Source organism: Lepidochelys kempii, chromosome 11 (genome assembly GCF_965140265.1).
Source record: "Lepidochelys kempii isolate rLepKem1 chromosome 11, rLepKem1.hap2, whole genome shotgun sequence".
NCBI lineage: Eukaryota > Metazoa > Chordata > Testudines > Cheloniidae > Lepidochelys > Lepidochelys kempii.
Window position 1 is genome coordinate 12405274 of NC_133266.1, and position 18029 is coordinate 12423302.

Below are 18029 nucleotides of genomic sequence, written 5' to 3' on the forward strand. Positions count from 1 at the left end.
CAACCAATTTAGTGGTGGCTTTCAAAGGCTTCCAAGCTTTTAGAACTCATGTGTTCTCCTACTCAGATAATGAAGTGTGAGGTAAACGTAAACCGACATTTGTAATGCTACAAAGACTCAAATAGGATTTCTCATGCCTTCTGAGCATTCCATTTCTGACTCTCCCTAAATTTACTACATGATTTTGTGCACCCAAGAAGTACTTTTTTTTTCTTTTCTTTTTTTTTTTTGATAAATGAATCTTATCTGTGCCGAGTTTGGCTTCTTGCACTTATCAGGGAATCCAAGAATTTTGGACAAACCACTTATGTAACTTTTAATTGTACTTGTCCCTTTAGTGACATTACAGTAGATTTGTACAACCTTTATGAGAAATTACAGAATAAATCCCTTTATAGCTTTTTCTTTTACGGCAAGTGTGTAATTTTAAAATATAAGATGGGTGTCTGGTTTTAAACTGCATAACATGTGTTTTAAGTACCTGGTTTTCTTCTAAAGAAAGAGATTCTACCAGTTATGGCATGTAACTTGTGCTTGTCCTGAAAAATGAAATTATTATTATTATTCAGCTGGGCCATTAGTTAATCACTGATCTTTCATACTACAGGGCTTCATGAAGAGAATAGAAGAAAAAGGGGTTACTGAAGATATGAAAGGGAAAGACAAGATTGTATTTGGCAATATCCACCAGATTTATGACTGGCACAAGGAGTAAGTTGGATTTTTAGATATCTTTGACAACTGTACTTCTCCAAAGGGGAGAGAATTGGAAATCAGGGTGCCTGGGTTCTATACCTGTCTCTACTACCAAATTTACTTTGAATGGACTTTGTGCAAGTCATTGAGGCCCAAACTTGCGAGCTTTATTTGGGTCCCAAATAAAAATGGTATGATTTTCAGAGGTGCTGCGAAGTACCCTCCACTCCCCTGGACTTCAGCGGGTACTAGCACTTCAGAAAACAATGGCAGCTTTTTATTTAGGTTGTAAAATGTGGTTTTAATCCTGATGCTGGAGGTTCCTGATGTTGACACTGTGGTGTCATTGGATGGTAGGCGTATAAAATAAAAATGGGCTCAAGGTAACTTTCACTCAAAGAATCTGACTGGGCTTAATTTAAGAATGTTTGATACTGGGACTTGTGGATGCTCAATACCTCCAAAAATCAGCCCATGCAATGTGTCCCACTAAAACAAGATTCAGACTGGAATTCAGAAACAGGCTAACCTGGATATGGATGTGGAAAGAATGGTGCACGTATGTGAAAAGAGAAAACAGTACATGGAAAAGCTGCATCAGTCCATGTTTCCTAATCTGACGTAGGAGTTGGGTCAAACACAAGAAAGCTTTGGAATTTGCGGATGATACTAAACTGGGAGGAGTGGTAGATACGCTGGAGGGGAGGGATAGGATACAGAAGGACCTAGACAAATTGGAGGATTGGGCCAAAAGAAATCTGATGAGGTTCAATAAGGATAAGTGCAGGGTCCTGCACTTAGGACGGAAGAACCCAATGCACAGCTACAGACTAGGGACCGAATGGCTAGGCAGCAGTTCTGCGGAAAAGGACCTAGGGGTGACAGTGGACGAGAAGCTGGATATGAGTCAGCAGTGTGCCCTTGTTGCCAAGAAGGCCAATGGCATTTTGGGATGTATAAGTAGGGGCATAGCGAGCAGATCGAGGGACGTGATCGTTCCCCTCTATTCGACATTGGTGAGGCCTCATCTGGAGTACTGTGTCCAGTTTTGGGCCCCACACTTCAAGAAGGATGTGGATAAATTGGAGAGAGTCCAGCGAAGGGCAACAAAAATGATTAGGGGACTGGAACACATGAGTTATGAGGAGAGGCTGAGGGAGCTGGGATTGTTTAGCCTGCAGAAGAGAAGAATGAGGGGGGATTTGATAGCTGCTTTCAACTACCTGAAAGGGGGTTCCAAAGAGGATGGCTCTAGACTGTTCTCAATGGTAGCAGATGGCAGAACGAGGAGTAATGGTCTCAAGTTGCAGTGGGGGAGGTTTAGATTGGATATTAGGAAAAACTTTTTCACTAGGAGGGTGGTGAAACACTGGAATGCGTTACCTAGGGAGGTGGTAGAATCTCCTTCCTTAGAGGTTTTTAAGGTCAGGCTTGACAAAGCCCTGGCTGGGATGATTTAACTGGGAATTGGTCCTGCTTTGAGCAGGGGGTTGGACTAGATGACCTTCTGGGGTCCCTTCCAACCCTGATATTCTGTGATTCCTCAGGGTGGGGATGTGTTGTTGGACACTAGCTCCCAGAAATCTGCCCAAGATAAATGCTTATTTCAAGTCCCAGAAGTAGGTTATTTACAATGTAACACTGTGAGCAGCATCTTGCTTTTAACCTTGAGCAGCAACTATTGCTGCTTTTTAACCATACGAGAACAATAGTCCCATTGACTCTGAAGTGCATTTCAACTCTGGCATTCATAAACATTCAGCAGCTACAGCTCACTGCTGCAGAGCTTGCCTTAACTGAATTGAGTTTCAACAAATTCTTTTTTTTTTTAATTAAATGTTGCAAGGTGCCTGATTAGAGGAATAAATGTCTGAATTCAATAGTCAAGTGTTACCCAGACTTTCTAAGTAAGGTCAGATTTCCTCTAGATCTTCTGTATTGAAAATCCCATATTGACGCAAATGGACTTAGAGTTAATGCTATCTTGTGCCAGCCTCACAGGGCAGGGATATGCACTTCAAAAATTCCATTACAATAAGAAATCAATAGAACTATAGATAAACTAGAAATCATTAACAGAAATCTCTCTCCATCTTTTAACACAGGGTTGGGCAAACTATGGCCCGCAGGCCAGATCCGGCCCGTCAGGGCTTTCAGTCTGGCCCATGGGATTGCCAGCCCCATGATGCAGCGTGGCTAAAGCAGGCTCCCTGGTCCCATGCCGCTCCTGGAAGTGGCTGGCACCATGTCCCTGCGGCCGCTGGAGAAGGGGGGCAGAGAGCTTCATGCTCTGCCCTCGCCTGCAGGCACCGCCCCCCGCAACTCCCATTGGCCAGGAACAGGGAACCACGGACAATGGCAGCTTCAGGGTCATCCTTCAGGATAGGTTGTAGATCCTTAATAATGCGTTGGAGGGGTTTTAGTTGGGGGCTGAAGGTGACGGCTAGTAGCGTTCTGTTGTTTTCTTTGTTAGGCCTGTCCTGTAGTAAGTGACTTACCAGCAGGAGAGTGGGTTTGTGGGGGGGGGGAACCTGGATTTGTGCTGGAAATGGCCCAACTTGATTATCATACACATTGTAAGGAGAGTGATCACTTTAGATAAGCTATTACCAGCAGGAGAGTGGGGTGGGGGGAGAGAAAACCTTTTGTAGTGGTAAACACCCATTTTTTCATGCTTTGTGTGTATAAAAAGATCTTCTATACTTTCCACAGTATGCATCCGATGAAGTGAGCTGTAGCTCACGAAAGCTTATGCTCAAATAAATTGGTTAGTCTAGTCTCTAAGGTGCCACAAGTACTCCTTTTCTTTTTGCGAATACAGACTAACACGGCTGTTACTCTGAAACTTAGACACCGATAACTTTTGACCAGCTCTAGTTAGTTTGTAGTCAAAATGTTTAGTGACTAAACATAGCCTTAGACAAAAAATGAAAGATTTTCTACAGAAGTTTTCATTTTGGTCAAAACTCTTCATGGTTTTGTCCAACTGTACCTTTTTTAAATTTCAATTTTCAGTTTTCAGAAGTTGTTTTTGGTAAATGTTTTTTTTTTTTAATGTTGGGGGGTTTAAATAACTCCAAACTTCTGCAGAGTGTCTCTTGGCATTTTTCAACCATCTCTAATGAAAACCACAGAACAGAGTAAAAGTGAACACTTAAAATCCAAGAACTGATTTCCCTGACTTTTTTTTCCTCTCTCCCCTCCTTCCCCCACCACCCCCAATCCCAACAATGTTTTGATAGGTGTAACATGGACCTAAAGGAAAAAGCCAGGTTTCCCCCTCTCGTTCAGTTGTTGTGGAATTCTCTAGCTGGATTGGATAATTATGGGTGTAATGGTGCTGGTTCTGGTGGGGTCCAACTGAGCTTGCCAATTCAGGACAGATTGCCTAGAGCAGGGCAGTTACAGCCCTACACTGGAATTCCTTTACTATTAAGGCAAACCAAACCAGCCAAATGGAGAGGACTTTGGTTTTACCCCACTGGCTAACTACAAGTCACACAAGCAATTTCCTTAGGGTATGTCTACACTACAAAATTAGGTCGATATTATAGAAGTCCATTTTTAGAAATCGATTTTATACAGTCGATTGCATATGTCCACACTAAGCGCATTAAGTCGTAGTGCATCCTCACTACTGTGGCTAGCATCGACTTACAGAGCGGTGCATTGTGGGTAGCTATCCTGCAGTTTCCGCCACCCATTGGAATTCTGGGTTAAGCACCCAATGCCTGATGGGGCAAAAACATTGTCGCGGGTGATTTAAGGTACATGTAGTCAGTCACCCCTCCCTCCATGAAAGCAACAGCAGACAATCGTTTTGCGCCTTTTTTCTGCACGGACGCCATACCACGGCAAACGTGCAGCCCGCTCAGCTCAGCTCACGGACACCGCCGCTGTTGTGTCCTGGGTGCTTCTGGCAGCAGACGGTGCAGTAGGACTGCTAATCATCGTCATCCACCGCTTCCACTGCAACTCTGCTCTGCTGCTATTGTCTCAATAGCGAATTTCTCCATGTTGTCTGTCATGGGCTCCCGGGTACGTGTGTTCTTCCTCAGGAAATGTGCGCAGTGCTAATCATCATCCTCCACCGCTTCCGCTGTAACTCCGCTCTCATGAATCCACTTTGCAGGTCCTCTCATCGTTCTCTATAAAGATCTATTCTTGTGGCTTCCGTTGTCAGCCACCACTTCCTCTGCAACTCTGCTCTCCTGCATACAGCATATCACAGCAATCATGGAGCAATCAGATCACCGTGGCAGTTATGAGCATTGTAAACACCTCGCGCATTATCCTGCAGTATGTGGAGAACCAGAACCTGCAAAAGCAGGCGAAGAGTTGGCAGCAGCGCAGTGATGAGGACATGGACACAGACTTCTCTCAAAGCCAGGGCCCCAGCAATTTGGACATCCTGGTGGCAATGGGGCAGGCTCATGCCATGGAACGCTGATTCTGAGCCTGGGAAACAAGCACAGACTGGTGGGGCCACATAGTGTTGCAGGTCTGGGACAATTCCCAGTGGCTGCAAAACTTTCGCATGCGTAAGGGCACTTTCATGGAACTTTGACTTGCTTTTCCCTGCCCTGAAGCGCAAGAATACCAAGATGAGAGCAGCCCTCACAGTTCAGAAGCTAGTGGCAATAGCCCCCTGGAAGCTTGCAACAGCAAACAGCTACTGGTTAGTCAGGAATCAATTTGGAGTGGGCAAATCTACTGTGGGGCCTGCTATGATCAGGATCCAGTTTGGATTCCCTAACAGTGGTGGGGCAATAGACAGACAGAATGCATATCCCTATCTTGGGACTGGACCACCTTGGCAGCCGGTACATAAACCGCAAGGGGGGTACTTTTCAATGGTGTTGCAAGCACTGGTGTATCACAAGGGAGGTTTCACCGACATCAACGTAGGATGGCCAAGAAAGGTACATGAGGCTCACATCTTCAGGAACTCTGGTCTGTTTGAACAGCTGCAGGAAGGGACTTACTTCCCAGAAAATCACCGTTGGGGATGTTGAAATGCCTATAGTTATCCTTGGGGACCCAGCCTACCCCTTAATGCCATGGCTCATGAAGCCATACACAGGCACCCTGGAGAGTCAGGAGCTGTTCAACTATAGGCTGAGCAAGTGCAGAATGGTGGTAGAATGTGCATTTGGATGTTTAAAAGCGCGCTGGCGCAGTTTACTGACTCAGTTAGACCTTCGCAAAACCAATATTCCCATTGTTGCTGCTTGTTGTGTGCTCCACAATATGTGTGAGTAAGGGGGAGACATTTATGGGAGGGTGGGAGGTTGCAGCAAATTGCCTGGCCACTGCTTATGCACAGCCAGACACCCATGGTGATTAGAAGAGCACAACAGGGCACGCTACACATCAGAGAAGCTTTGAAAACCAGTTTCTTGACTGGCCAGGCGTTCATTTTCTGCTTTCCTGGACTCTGACGTTGTTTGCCTCCATGCATTCTGCTGAGCTCTTTCAGTGCAGGAGTACTGCATGAGCTCAGAACGTTTCATCGCAAGTGCGTGGGTTTTTTTTTTCCGACTTATCTCCTTTGGGACGGAGATGATAGGAGGAGCGTAAAAACATTTGCAGTTCCGGGAGGGGGGAAAAAAGGGAGAGTAGTATTTAAAGACACATTTTAGAGAACAATGGGTAGACTCTTTTTAACGTTACATAGCACATGTGCTTTTGGTACAAGGTCGTATTTTGCCTCTTACGTTGGGGGCATGCCAGTTTGGTATGAGAGATCACACATGCAGGGCCCGGCAACATAATTTGGCTTGCAGGCAGCCATGGTAAGCCAGTCTTTTGGCTTCAACCTTCATAACGCGTGGGAATGGTTTCAAACAGCAGCACCCTCCTTTCCCATACCAAGCACCCATTGGGTTGGCCATTTAAAAGGAGGGGCTGTACTGGCCGCGAATACATCCCAAGTCTTTAAGGCAAATCGATCATTAAACATGCTTGCTTTTAAACCATGTATTATATTTACAAAAGTACACTCACAAGAGGTGCCTTCTCCGGGTTCATGGTCCAGGAGCCTGCCTTGGGAAGGTATTGGCTCCTGGGTGACAAACTGTTCCTGGCTGTCAGGGAGAATGGTTTCTCCTCTTGCCTGCTGTGCGCTATCCTCCCTCTTTCTTGGCCCCCCAAATCCTCATGCCTGTTGCATGAGACTCCCCCTTGCAGGTGTCCATGGACCTAGTAGTAGCCCACCTAGTAGTAGCCTAGTAGTAGCCCACCCCCCAGAATTGCATGCAGCTAATCATAGAAGCAGCATGTCTGGGGCTCTGACCCAGAGCGGCCGTTTGCCTCTTTGATTTGTTGGTAGGGTTGCCTGAGCTCCTTAATTTTCATGCGGCACTGCTGCAGGTCCCTGTTGTAGCCTCTGTCCATCATGCCCTTGGAGATTTTTGCAAATATTTTGGCATTTCGTCTCTTGGAACAGAGTTCTGATAGCACGGATTCATCTCCCCATACAGAGATCAGATCAGTATCTCCCGTTCGGTCCATGCTGGAGCTCTTTGCAGTTCTGGGACTGCATAGTCACCTGTGTTGATGAGCTCGCCATGCTGGCCAAACAGGAAAAGAAATTCAAAAGTTCCCAGGGCTTTTCCTGTGTACCTGGCTAGTGCATCTGAGTTGAAAGTACTGTTCAGAGCGGTCACAATGGAGCACTCTGGGATAGCTCCTGGAGGCCACTGCCATCGAATTTCATCCACACTACCCCAATTCGACCCGGCAATGTCGATTTCAGTGCTAATCCCCTTGTCGGGGGAAGAGTACAAAAATCTATTCTAAGAGCCCTTTAAGTCAACAAAAATGGCTTCATCATGTGGACGGGTGCAGAGTTAAATCGATCCAATGCTGCTAAATTCGACCTAAACTTGTAGTGTAGACCAGGGCCTAAACACTCCAGTTTCCCAGCATTGCCCCCAGGGCCACTCGTTATAGGGATGAATGATTATGAAAACCAATACCCATGTAAAAGAATAAAGGTTCTCCTGATCCCAAAGGACCAAGCCCCAGACCCAGGTCAAGATACAAGTTAGATCTTACCCACAAATCATGCTGTTGCCAATCCTTTAGAATCTAAAATCTTAAGGTTTATTGATAAAAAGAAAAAGATATAGATGAGAGCTAGAATTGGTAAAAAAGAATAAATTATATACAGTAATGGCAAAGTTCTTGGTTCAGGCTTGTAGCAGTGATGGAATAAGCTGCAGGTTCAAATCAAGTCTCTGGAGTACATCCACAGTCTGGGATGGGTCAGAGCTTCAGTTTGTAGCAAAAACCCTCCAGAGGTATGAAGGATTGAAGACAAGATGTAGATGAGGCAGCTGCCTTTTATAGTCTCTTCCAGATGTAAGAACACCTCTTCGTTCTTACTCTGGAAAACTACAGCAAAATGGAGTTTGCCGTCACATAGGCAGGTCACATGACTATGCGTGACTCAATTGTTTATGGGTGGCAGCCATTGCTCACATGCTACCTTGAAAGTTCCCAGGAAGACTTCTTATGTGGATTGGAGTCTTCCAAGATCCATTGTCAGTTAAGTGTTTCTTGATTGAGCATTTAATTTGCATATTCCTTTCTCAAGAAGCTGACCAAATGCTTTACTAAGGCTACTTTAAGATCAAAACATATTGATATATTCATAACTTTTACTACAAAAACAATACAGATAGCATAATCATACCCAGCAAATCATAACCTTCCTATAGACATCTTACACAACATCCTTTGTACAAAATTTGCTGCAAATATATAACAGTTATCTATAGTTACAGATTATGTCAATACCGTCAGGGGTGCGGGGGGAGGTGTGGTGGGGGTAGGAAGGGGAAACTATTCTGGATTGCTGATCTTCTTTTTACTTTCAGTTTTTTCCTGGCTGAACTGGAAAAATGTCTCCAGGAACATGAGCGTTTAGCACAGCTTTTTATCAAACACGTGAGTGTTTCTATGTTCTCGGAAAAAGTCTCTTCCTTCTAAATTCAGTTTGACCATGTTGAATTGCTATGCTCATGTATTAACACTTTCAATCCAGATATAAAATAAGGCTTACACTTTTGTTTCCTCAGCTACTGAATGGCTGAGTTTCCCTAAATCATAAAAACCAGAGGCCACCCTTCTCCTCCCCCCCCCCACCTATTTGCTACTTGGATTGACGCGACTGAGCATGTATATAGCTCAGATACTCTGCTTACTTTCTCCAGACTTGAGGGAAGAGCTCTGTGAAGCTTGTCCCTTACGCCATCAGAAGCTGGTCCAATAAAAGATATGCATCACCTTCCTTGTATCTCGTATTCTGGGACCAACAAGCTGAACATGTACTATTTATTTATTTTTGGCTGAAGTGCAGAGAGCAAAAACACATTTTTCCAGGAATATTTCTCATTTGGTTATCAACATTGTATTTTTTCTGCTAGGAATACTTTGTATTGTGCAAGACTGAAATAACCTTGGCACATGGCATGCTGTGTACTCTGAAGATCATGTGTTTAAGAATAGTTTTTATCATTAAATTTACAATTTATCATTGGTTGCCATAATGTTTAAAACAGGGGTGGGCAAACTTTTTGGCCTGAGGGCCACATCTAGGAATAGAAATTGTATAGTGGTCCATGAATGCTCACAAAATTGGAGTTGGGGTGGGGGCTCTGAGGTGGGGCCAGAAATGACTAGTTCAGGATGTGGGATGGAGCTTCAGGGTGGGGCACAGGGGGTGGGGGAGGGCTCCAGATGGGGGTGTGGGCTCTGGGGTGTGGGTGTGGAGTTTGGGGTGTAGAAAAGTGCTCTGGGCTGGGACCGAGGGGTTTGGAGGGTGGGAGGGGGATCAGGGCTGGGACAGGGGGTTGGGGTGTGGGAAGGGGTGCAGGCTCCAGCTGGGGGTCAGGTGCAGGCTCTGGGGTGGGGCTGTGGATGAGGGGTCCGGGGTGCAGCGGAGTGCTCCAGGCTTGGACTGAGGCGTTCGGAGGGCAGGAGAGGGATCAGATCTGGGGCAGGGAATTAGGGCACGGGGAGAGGCTCAGGTGTAGGCTCCAGGCGGCGCTTGCCTCAAGCGGCTCACAGAAGCAGCAGCATGTCCTTTTTCTGGCTCCTATGTGGAAGTGCGGCCAGGTGGTGCTGCATGCTGCCCTGTCCGCAGGTGCTGCCCTGTCCGCAGGTACTGCCCCTGCAGCTCCCACTGACTGCGGTTCCCAGCCAATGGGAGCTAGGGGGTGGCGTTTGGGGCGGGGACGGTGTGCAGAGCAGAGCCCCCTGGCTGCCCGTACATGTAGGAGGCAGAGGGGGGCCATGCCACTGCTTCCAGGAGCTGCATGGAGCAGCCCCCTAACCTGCTCCCTGACTGGAGCACCGGAGCGGGGCAAGCACCAGACCCCGTGCCCTAGTGGGAGCTTGAGGGCTGGATTAAAACAGCTGGCAGGCCGTAGTTTGTCCACCCCTGGCTTAAAAAATAAAAGTACATGTTGTTTTTAACTTAAAGTATGTTGTCCAACTTATTTTAAAAGTAACTGAACACCAAGAAGTAAAAACACTGGACCATACCCTTGGCTAGCATAAATCTTATGTGGAGCTATGTTGAATTACATGCAGTGAGGATCTGGCCCCTTGTTTAAAGCCTCCATCTGTCAAACATAGGTGCACTTGACTCGCACCGTTGAACTCAATGGGGCCACTTGCCAAAGTAAAGCTACTCAAGTGCCTGAGTGTTTAGAGGATCAGGGCTGCATTGTGCAAATATCCTATATTGGAGGAGGAATATTGCCTTGATTGTTTTTCATCAAGGAGTGACTCATGGTCAGCTAGAACAGACCTGATTCCATTACATGATTTCGTTGTAAATGAGCATGATCAAGCAGAACAATTTTAGCATCTTTCTGCCACTCCAATCATTTAATAAAAATATAGTAGTGAATTTCTTACTAGGTTCCTGTGCATCTTGCCTTCACAGGAGAGGAGATTACACATGTATGTGGTGTATTGTCAAAACAAACCACGATCAGAATACGTAGTAGCTGAATATGATGCATACTTTGAGGTAAGGTTGGCCACATTCACTATATACTATTGCTACCTAAATCTGTCATGTGAGGTTAAAGGCAAATTACTCAAAAACCTATGGGTTTTGGCTCTGTTTCGCTAAGGTAAAGGATTTTGTGATACAGTTTATTCTTGTATACAAGTATATTCTGTTTACAGTATCTTTCAAGCAATTTCTTGTGTATATATATCTCAAATTCCCATTCTTCTATTACTTTCCAGTTAATGACGAGGCTATTGCGTTCCCAAAATGCAATTCATTTTCTTCTCACTCTTAGTCTGAAATGGCTTTTGCCACCTGTGATCTTTGCAGAGAATAGTCAGGAGTTTGCGTGGGGTATATTTTGTTTGAATAATTGGCTGACTGCTTTTGTGGTGTTTAGGGGTTTGTTCTGCTGGATGATTTACAGTTAATCTCCCCCCCCCCCCCAAGACTTTTTGTGTTCACTCCAGGAAGTCTTTGGGGCTATCCACACTTTATAATGCAAAAAGGAATGGTGCTTCATTTCATTAAAGGGTATGTCACTGCAACCTTTCATGCTCTTCAGGATTTCTTCATGGCCATTACCCGACTATAATGGGAAGAGCAGTCTCCAGATCTTCAATTCCTACTCTACCAGCTCAAACTGAAAATGAATCCCAAGTATTTAAATTAGCTTCCAAGTATTTTGCCCAGTACATGCCAAAAAGGGACACTTACAGATTTTTGAAATCCTTTGGTTTTCTAAAATGTCCTCTTGCTCTGGCAGAAAATTATTCTTAATCTTCTTTTTATTTTGAGTGTGTCAATTACCGTGTCCTGTTTCCTGTCTTTGCTAATAGAATAGCTATAAATGTCTTCATGTGGTTTGTTGTTTCTTAATATTGTTATAATTTAATATTCCTTTTTAGGAGGTACAACAAGAAATAAACCAACGGTTAAGCCTAAGTGACTTTTTAATCAAACCGATTCAAAGAATAACCAAGTACCAGCTTCTACTCAAGGTGAGTGTAAAGATGCAATTCAGGTTAAACAATGGATAGTTTTAATCTTGCATTAGACTCGAATCAGTCTGAATTTCATTTTAACTTATTAGGTTTGTCTCTTTAAAATTTGACTTTAAAATTATCTTATGGGTATGTTGTAATTAACCATCTCTTTAACTCAAGTGAAAAGTTAATGGAAGTTCTGCGTTAGCCCCTACAATATTTGTTTGTCTGCAGACAGACATTCAGCCAGCAGAGGGGCCCCAGTTAGGACATCTCTGAGAACAGAGCTTGGTAGCTGATGATGGCTAATGTCTTCTGTATGTCAGTCTTCGTTTTTTGAGACGCTTCAGTTGCTTTACCCAGTCTTGCTAGAATAATTAAAGGTTTAGGGATGTTCTACATGAGTTGCATTGAAATTAGCTGATCAATGCTTTTGAGGTTTCTCATTTTTTAAAAAAAAAAAAGTCTTCATTGAAAATGAGGTGTGGTGTCTTTTTTGTTTTTTTTTTTTTTAAATCAAATCTCATTTTGATGAATTATGTTGGGGGGTGGGGGGGAATGAACAACTTGATGGGAACCTAACTTTAAATTTTTCATTTCATAATTGTGGGGAAAATGCCCATTGCTAACTTTTTTCCACCCCTAGAAAATAAAACTAGCAAAAGGTAGAAAACAGTCACTAGAGAAAATAGCTAATTTCCCCCTTACATATACACTTCCTTAATGTTTCAAATTTTCCTATGGGGTGTAAGTTATTTTCTGACAAGAAAATTTCAAATCAGGATTTTTCCTATGGAAATGCCCACTGTAAACATTCCTGTTTTCTGGCCAGCTCTAAGTGGAATAAACCAATCTAGAAATATCACCAGCACAGACTGGCACTGAATGAAGGCAAATGCTTTTAACAGATGTGACTGAGCTTCTGTACGTTGATATCCCATGCCCCAGGAAGAGAAACGGATAGATCCAAATTTTTGTCTAATTTATGAGTCCAACTTGGACACATGACATGATTTTTCAAGGATTCTGAGCACCCACGGCTCTTTTTGACTTCTTCCACCACTCTTGCTGCTCATCATCTCTTAAAATCTAACCTGGGGTGTCTAATTTTAGTTGCCCAACTTGAATCACTTCTGAAATTTGGCCCATAATCTATAAAGCTACTGGTGGTTTTTTTAGTTTTTGTTTAAGCTACTTAGCATATGAAACTGACTGCCATCAGCCTACTCTTTGGTAACTGTATTAGTTGCAAAAAAGTAATTGCATTTGTCTATAAGGGTATGTCTACACTACGAAATTAGGTCGAATTTATAGAAGTCGTTTTTTTAGAAATCGGTTTTATATATTCGAGTGTGTATGTCCCCACAGAAAATGCTCTAAGTGCATTAACTCGGCGGAGCGCTTCCACAGTACCGAGGCAAGCGTCGATTTCCGGAGCGTTGCACTGTGGGTAGCTATCCCACAGTTCCCGCAGTCTCCGCTGCCCATTGGAATTCTGGGTTGATATCCCAATGCCTGATGGGGCTAAAACATTGTCGCGGGTGGTTCTGGGTACATATCGTCAGGCCCCCATTCCCTCCCTCCCCCCGTGAAAGCAAGGGCAGACAATCATTTCGCGCCTTTTTTCCTGAGTTACCTGTGCAGACGCCATACCACGGCAAGCATGGAGCCCGCTCAGGTAACCGTCACCCTATGTCTCCTGGGTGCTGGCAGACGCGGTATGGCATTGCTACACAGTAGCAGCAACCCCTTGCCTTGTGGCAGCAGACGGTACAGTACGACTGGTAGCCGTCATCGTCATGTCTGAGGTGCTCCTGGTCGCCTCTGTGAGGTCGATCAGGAGCGCCTGGGCAGACATGGGCGCAGGGACTAAATTTGGAGTGACTTGAGCAGGTCATTCTCTTTAGTCCTGCAGTCAGTCCTATTGAACCGTCTTATGGTGAGCGGGCAGGCGATACAGACTGCTAGCAGTCGTACTGTACCATCTTCTGCCGAGCAGCCATGAGATGTGGATGGCATGCAGTCCTTCTGCACCGTCTGCTGCCAGCCAAAGATGTAAAAGATAGATGGAGTGGATCAAAACAAGAAATAGACCAGATTTGCTTCCCCCCCTCCCCTGTCTAGGGGACTCATTCTTCTAGATCACACTGCAGTCACTTACAGAGAAGGTGCAGCGAGGTAAATCTAGCCATGTATCAATCAGAGGCCAGGCTAACCTTCTTGTTCCAATAACGACAATAACTTAGGTGCACCATTTCTTATTGGAACCCTCCGTGAAGTCCTGCCTGAAATACTCCTTGATGTAAAGCCACCCCCTTTGTTGATTTTAGCTCCCTGAAGCCAACCCTGTAAGCGCCCCTCCCAGCGTCAGAGCAATGGCAAACAATCAGGCATCTGAGAGTGCTGTCCAGAGCACTCACAATGGAGCACTCTGATGGGGCTAAAACATTGTCGCGGGTGGTTCTGGGTACGTGTCGTCAGGCCCCCGTTCCCTCCCTCCCTCCGTGAAAGCAAGGGCAGACAATCGTTTCGCGCCTTTTTTCATGAGTTACCTGTGCAGACACCATACCACGGCAAGCATGGAGCCAACTCAGGTAACCGTCACCCTATGTCTCCTGGGTGCTGGCAGACGCGGTACGGCTTTGCTGCACAGTAGCAGCAACCCATTGCCTTCTGGCAGCAGACGGTGCAATACGACTGGTAGTCGTCCTCGTCGTGTCCGAGGTGCTCCTGGCCACGTCGGCTGGGAGCGCCTGGGCAGACATGGGCGCAGGGACTAAATTTGGAGTGACTTGAGCAGGTCATTCTCTTTAGTCCTGCAGTCCTATTGAACCGTCTTATGGTGAGCGGGCAGGCGATACGGACTGCTAGCAGTCGTACTGTACCATCTTCTGCCAGGCAGGCAAGAGATGAGAATTGCTAGCAGTCGTATTGTACCATCTTATGCCAGGCAGGCAAGAGATGAAGATGGCTAGCAGTCGTACTGTACCATCTTCTGCCAAGCAGCCATGAGATGTGGATGGCATGCAGTCCTTCTGCACCGTCTGCTGCCAGCCAAAGATGTAAAAGATAGATGGAGTGGGTCAGAACAAGAAATAGACCAGATTTGTTTTGTACTCCTTTTCCTCCTCCCCTGTCTAGATCACACTGCAGTCACTCACAGAGAAGGTGCAGCGAGGTAAATCTAGCCATGTATCAATCAGAGGCCAGGCTAACCTCCTTGTTCCAATAACAACGATAACTTAGGTGCACCATTTCTTATTGGAACCCTTTGTGCAGTCCTGCCTGAAATACTCCTTGATGTACAGGCACACCCTTTGTTGATTTTAGCTCCCTGAAGCCAACCCTGTAAACCGTGTCGTCAGTCGCCCCTCCCTCCGTCAGAGCAACGGCAGACAATCGTTCCGCGCCTTTTTTCTGTGCGGACGCCATACCAAGGCAAGCATGGAGGCCGCTGAGCTCATTTTGGCAATTAGGAGCACATCAACCACCACACACATTATCCAGCAGTATATGCAGCACCAGAACATGGCAACGCGATACCGGGCGAGGAGGCGACGTCAGCGCGGTCCCGTGAGTGATCAGGACATGGACACAGATTTCTCTGAAAGCATGGGCCCTGACCATGCATGCATCATGGTGCTAATGGGGCAGGTTCATGCTGTGGAACGCCGATTCTGGGCTCGGGAAACAAGCACAGACTGGTGGGACCGCATAGTGTTGCAGGTCTGGGACGATTCCCAGTGGCTGCGAAACTTTCGCATGCATAAGGGCACTTTCATGGAACTTTGTGACTTGCTTTCCCCTGCCCTGAAGCGCATGAATACCAGGATGAGAGCAGCCCTCACAGTTGAGAAGCAAGTGGCGATAGCCCTGTGGAAGCTTGCAACGCCAGACAGCTACCGGTCAGTTGGGAATCAATTTGGAGTGGGCAAATCTACTGTGGGGGCTGCTGTTATGCAAGTAGCTCACGCAATCAAAGATCTGCTGATATCAAGGGTAGTGACCCTGGGAAATGTGCAGGTCATAGTGGATGGCTTTGCTGCAATGGGATTCCGTAACTGTGGTGGGGCTATAGACGGAACCCATATCCCTATCTTGGCACTGGAGCACCAAGCCGCCGAGTACATAAACCGCAAGGGGTACTTTTCGATAGTGCTGCAAGCTCTGGTGGATCACAAGGGACGTTTCACCAACATCAACGTGGGATGGCCAGGAAAGGTGCATGACGCTCGCATCTTCAGGAACTCTGGTCTGTTTCAAAAGCTGCAGGAAGGGACTTTATTCCCAGACCAGAAAATAACTGTTGGGGATGTTGAAATGCCTATATGTATCCTTGGGGACTCAGCCTACCCCTTAATGCCATGGCTCATGAAGCCGTACACAGGCAGCCTGGACAGTAGTCAGGAGCTGTTCAACTACAGGCTGAGCAAGTGCAGAATGGTGGTAGAATGTGCATTTGGACGTTTAAAGGCGCGCTGGCGCAGTTTACTGACTCGCTTAGACCTCAGCGAAACCAATATTCCCACTGTTATTACTGCTTGCTGTGTGCTCCACAATATCTGTGAGAGTAAGGGGGAGACGTTTATGGCGGGGTGGGAGGCTGAGGCAAATCGCCTAGCTGCTGGTTACGCGCAGCCAGACACCAGGGCGGTTAGAAGAGCACAGGAGGGCGCGGTACGCATCAGAGAAGCTTTGAAAACCAGTTTCATGACTGGCCAGGCTACGGTGTGAAAGTTCTGTTTGTTTCTCCTTGATGAAACCCCCCGCCCCTTGGTTCACTCTACTTCCCTGTAAGCTAACCACCCTCCCCTCCTCCCTTTAATCACCGCTTGCAGAGGCAATAAAGTCATTGCTGCTTCACAGTCATGCATTCGTTATTCATTCATCACACAAATAGGGAGATGACTACCAAGGTATCCCAGGAGGGGTGGTGGAGGAGGGAAGGAAAATGCCACACAGCACTTTAAGCACAGCACTTTAAAAGTTTACAACTTTAAAATTTATTGAATGACAGCTTTCTTTTTTTTGGGCAATCCTCTGTGGTGGAGTGGCTGGTTGGCCGGAGGCCCCCCCACCGCGTTCTTGGGCGTCTGGGTGTGGAGGCTATGGAACTTGGGGAGGAGGGCGGTTGGTTACAGAGGGGCAGCAGTGGCAGTCTGTGCTCCAGCTGCCTTTGCTGCAGCTCAACCATACACTGGAGCATTCTGGTTTGGTCCTGCAGCAGCCTCAGCATTGAATCCTGCCTCCTCTCATCACGCTGCCGCCACATTTGAGCTTCAGCCCTGTCTTCAGCCCGCCACTTACTCTCTTCAGCCCTCCACCTCTCCTCCCGGTCATTTTGTGCTTTCCTGCACTCTGACATTATTTGCCTCCACGCATTCGTCTGTGCTCTGTCAGTGTGGGAGGACAGCATGAGCTCGGAGAACATTTCATCGCGAGTGCGTTTTTTTTTTTTCTTTCTAAGCTTCACTAGCCTCTGGGAAGGAGAAGATCCTGTGATCATTGAAACACATGCAGCTGGTGGAGAAAAAAAAAGGGACAGCGGTATTTAAAAAGACACATTTTATAAAACAGTCGCTACACTCTTTCAGGGTAAACCTTGCTGTTAACATTACATACATAGCACATGTGCTTCCGTTACAAGGTCGCATTTTGCCTCCTCCCACCGCGTGACTACCCCCTCAACCTTCCCCCCTCCCTGTGGCTAACAGCGGGGAACATTTCTGTTCAGCCACAGGCAAACAGCCCAGCAGGAACGGGCACCTCTGAGTGTCCCTGAAGAAAAGCACTCTCTTTCAACCAGGTGACCATGAATTATATCTCACTTTCCTGAGGATAACACAGAGAGATAAAGAACTGATTTTGGTTGAATGCCAGCAAACATACACTGCAATGCTTTGTTCTACAGTGATTCCCGAGTACGTGTTACTGGCCTGGAGTGGTAAAGTGTCCTACCATGAAGGACGAAATAAGGCTGCCCTCCCCAGAAACCTTTTGCAAAGGCTTTAGGACTACATCTAGGAGAACCGCAAATGCCAGGGCAAAGTAATCCTTTCACATGCTTGCTTTTAAACCATGTATAGCATTTTAAAAGGTACACTCACCAGAGGTCCCTTCTCCGCCTGCTGGGTCCAGGAGGCAGCTTTGGGTGGGTTCGGGGGGTACTGGCTCCAGGTCTAGGGTGAGAAACAGTTCCTGGCTGTCGGGAAAACCGGTTTCTCCGCTTGCTTGCTGTGAGCTATCTACAACCTCCTCCTCATCATCATCTTCTTCGTCCCCAAAACCTGCTTCCGTATTGCCTCCATCTCCATTGA

General features: G+C 46.2%; 1 protein-coding gene across 13 annotated transcripts in view; it reads left to right on the top strand.

The window, feature by feature from the left end:
• The window catches only part of KALRN (kalirin RhoGEF kinase), a 780132-nt gene that overhangs the window by 700812 nt on the left and 61291 nt on the right, over positions 1-18029 (top strand). For 11 of the 13 annotated variants that reach the window (XM_073305138.1, XM_073305143.1, XM_073305140.1 and 8 more), the window contains 4 exons: positions 608-711; positions 8580-8649; positions 10655-10741; positions 11635-11727. In XM_073305138.1, the coding sequence (XP_073161239.1) occupies positions 608-711; positions 8580-8649; positions 10655-10741; positions 11635-11727 (354 nt within the window). The remainder of the gene's footprint in view (positions 1-607; positions 712-8579; positions 8650-10654; positions 10742-11634; positions 11728-18029) is intronic. The other 2 variants (XM_073305141.1, XR_012154196.1) reach the window with 2 other exon arrangements.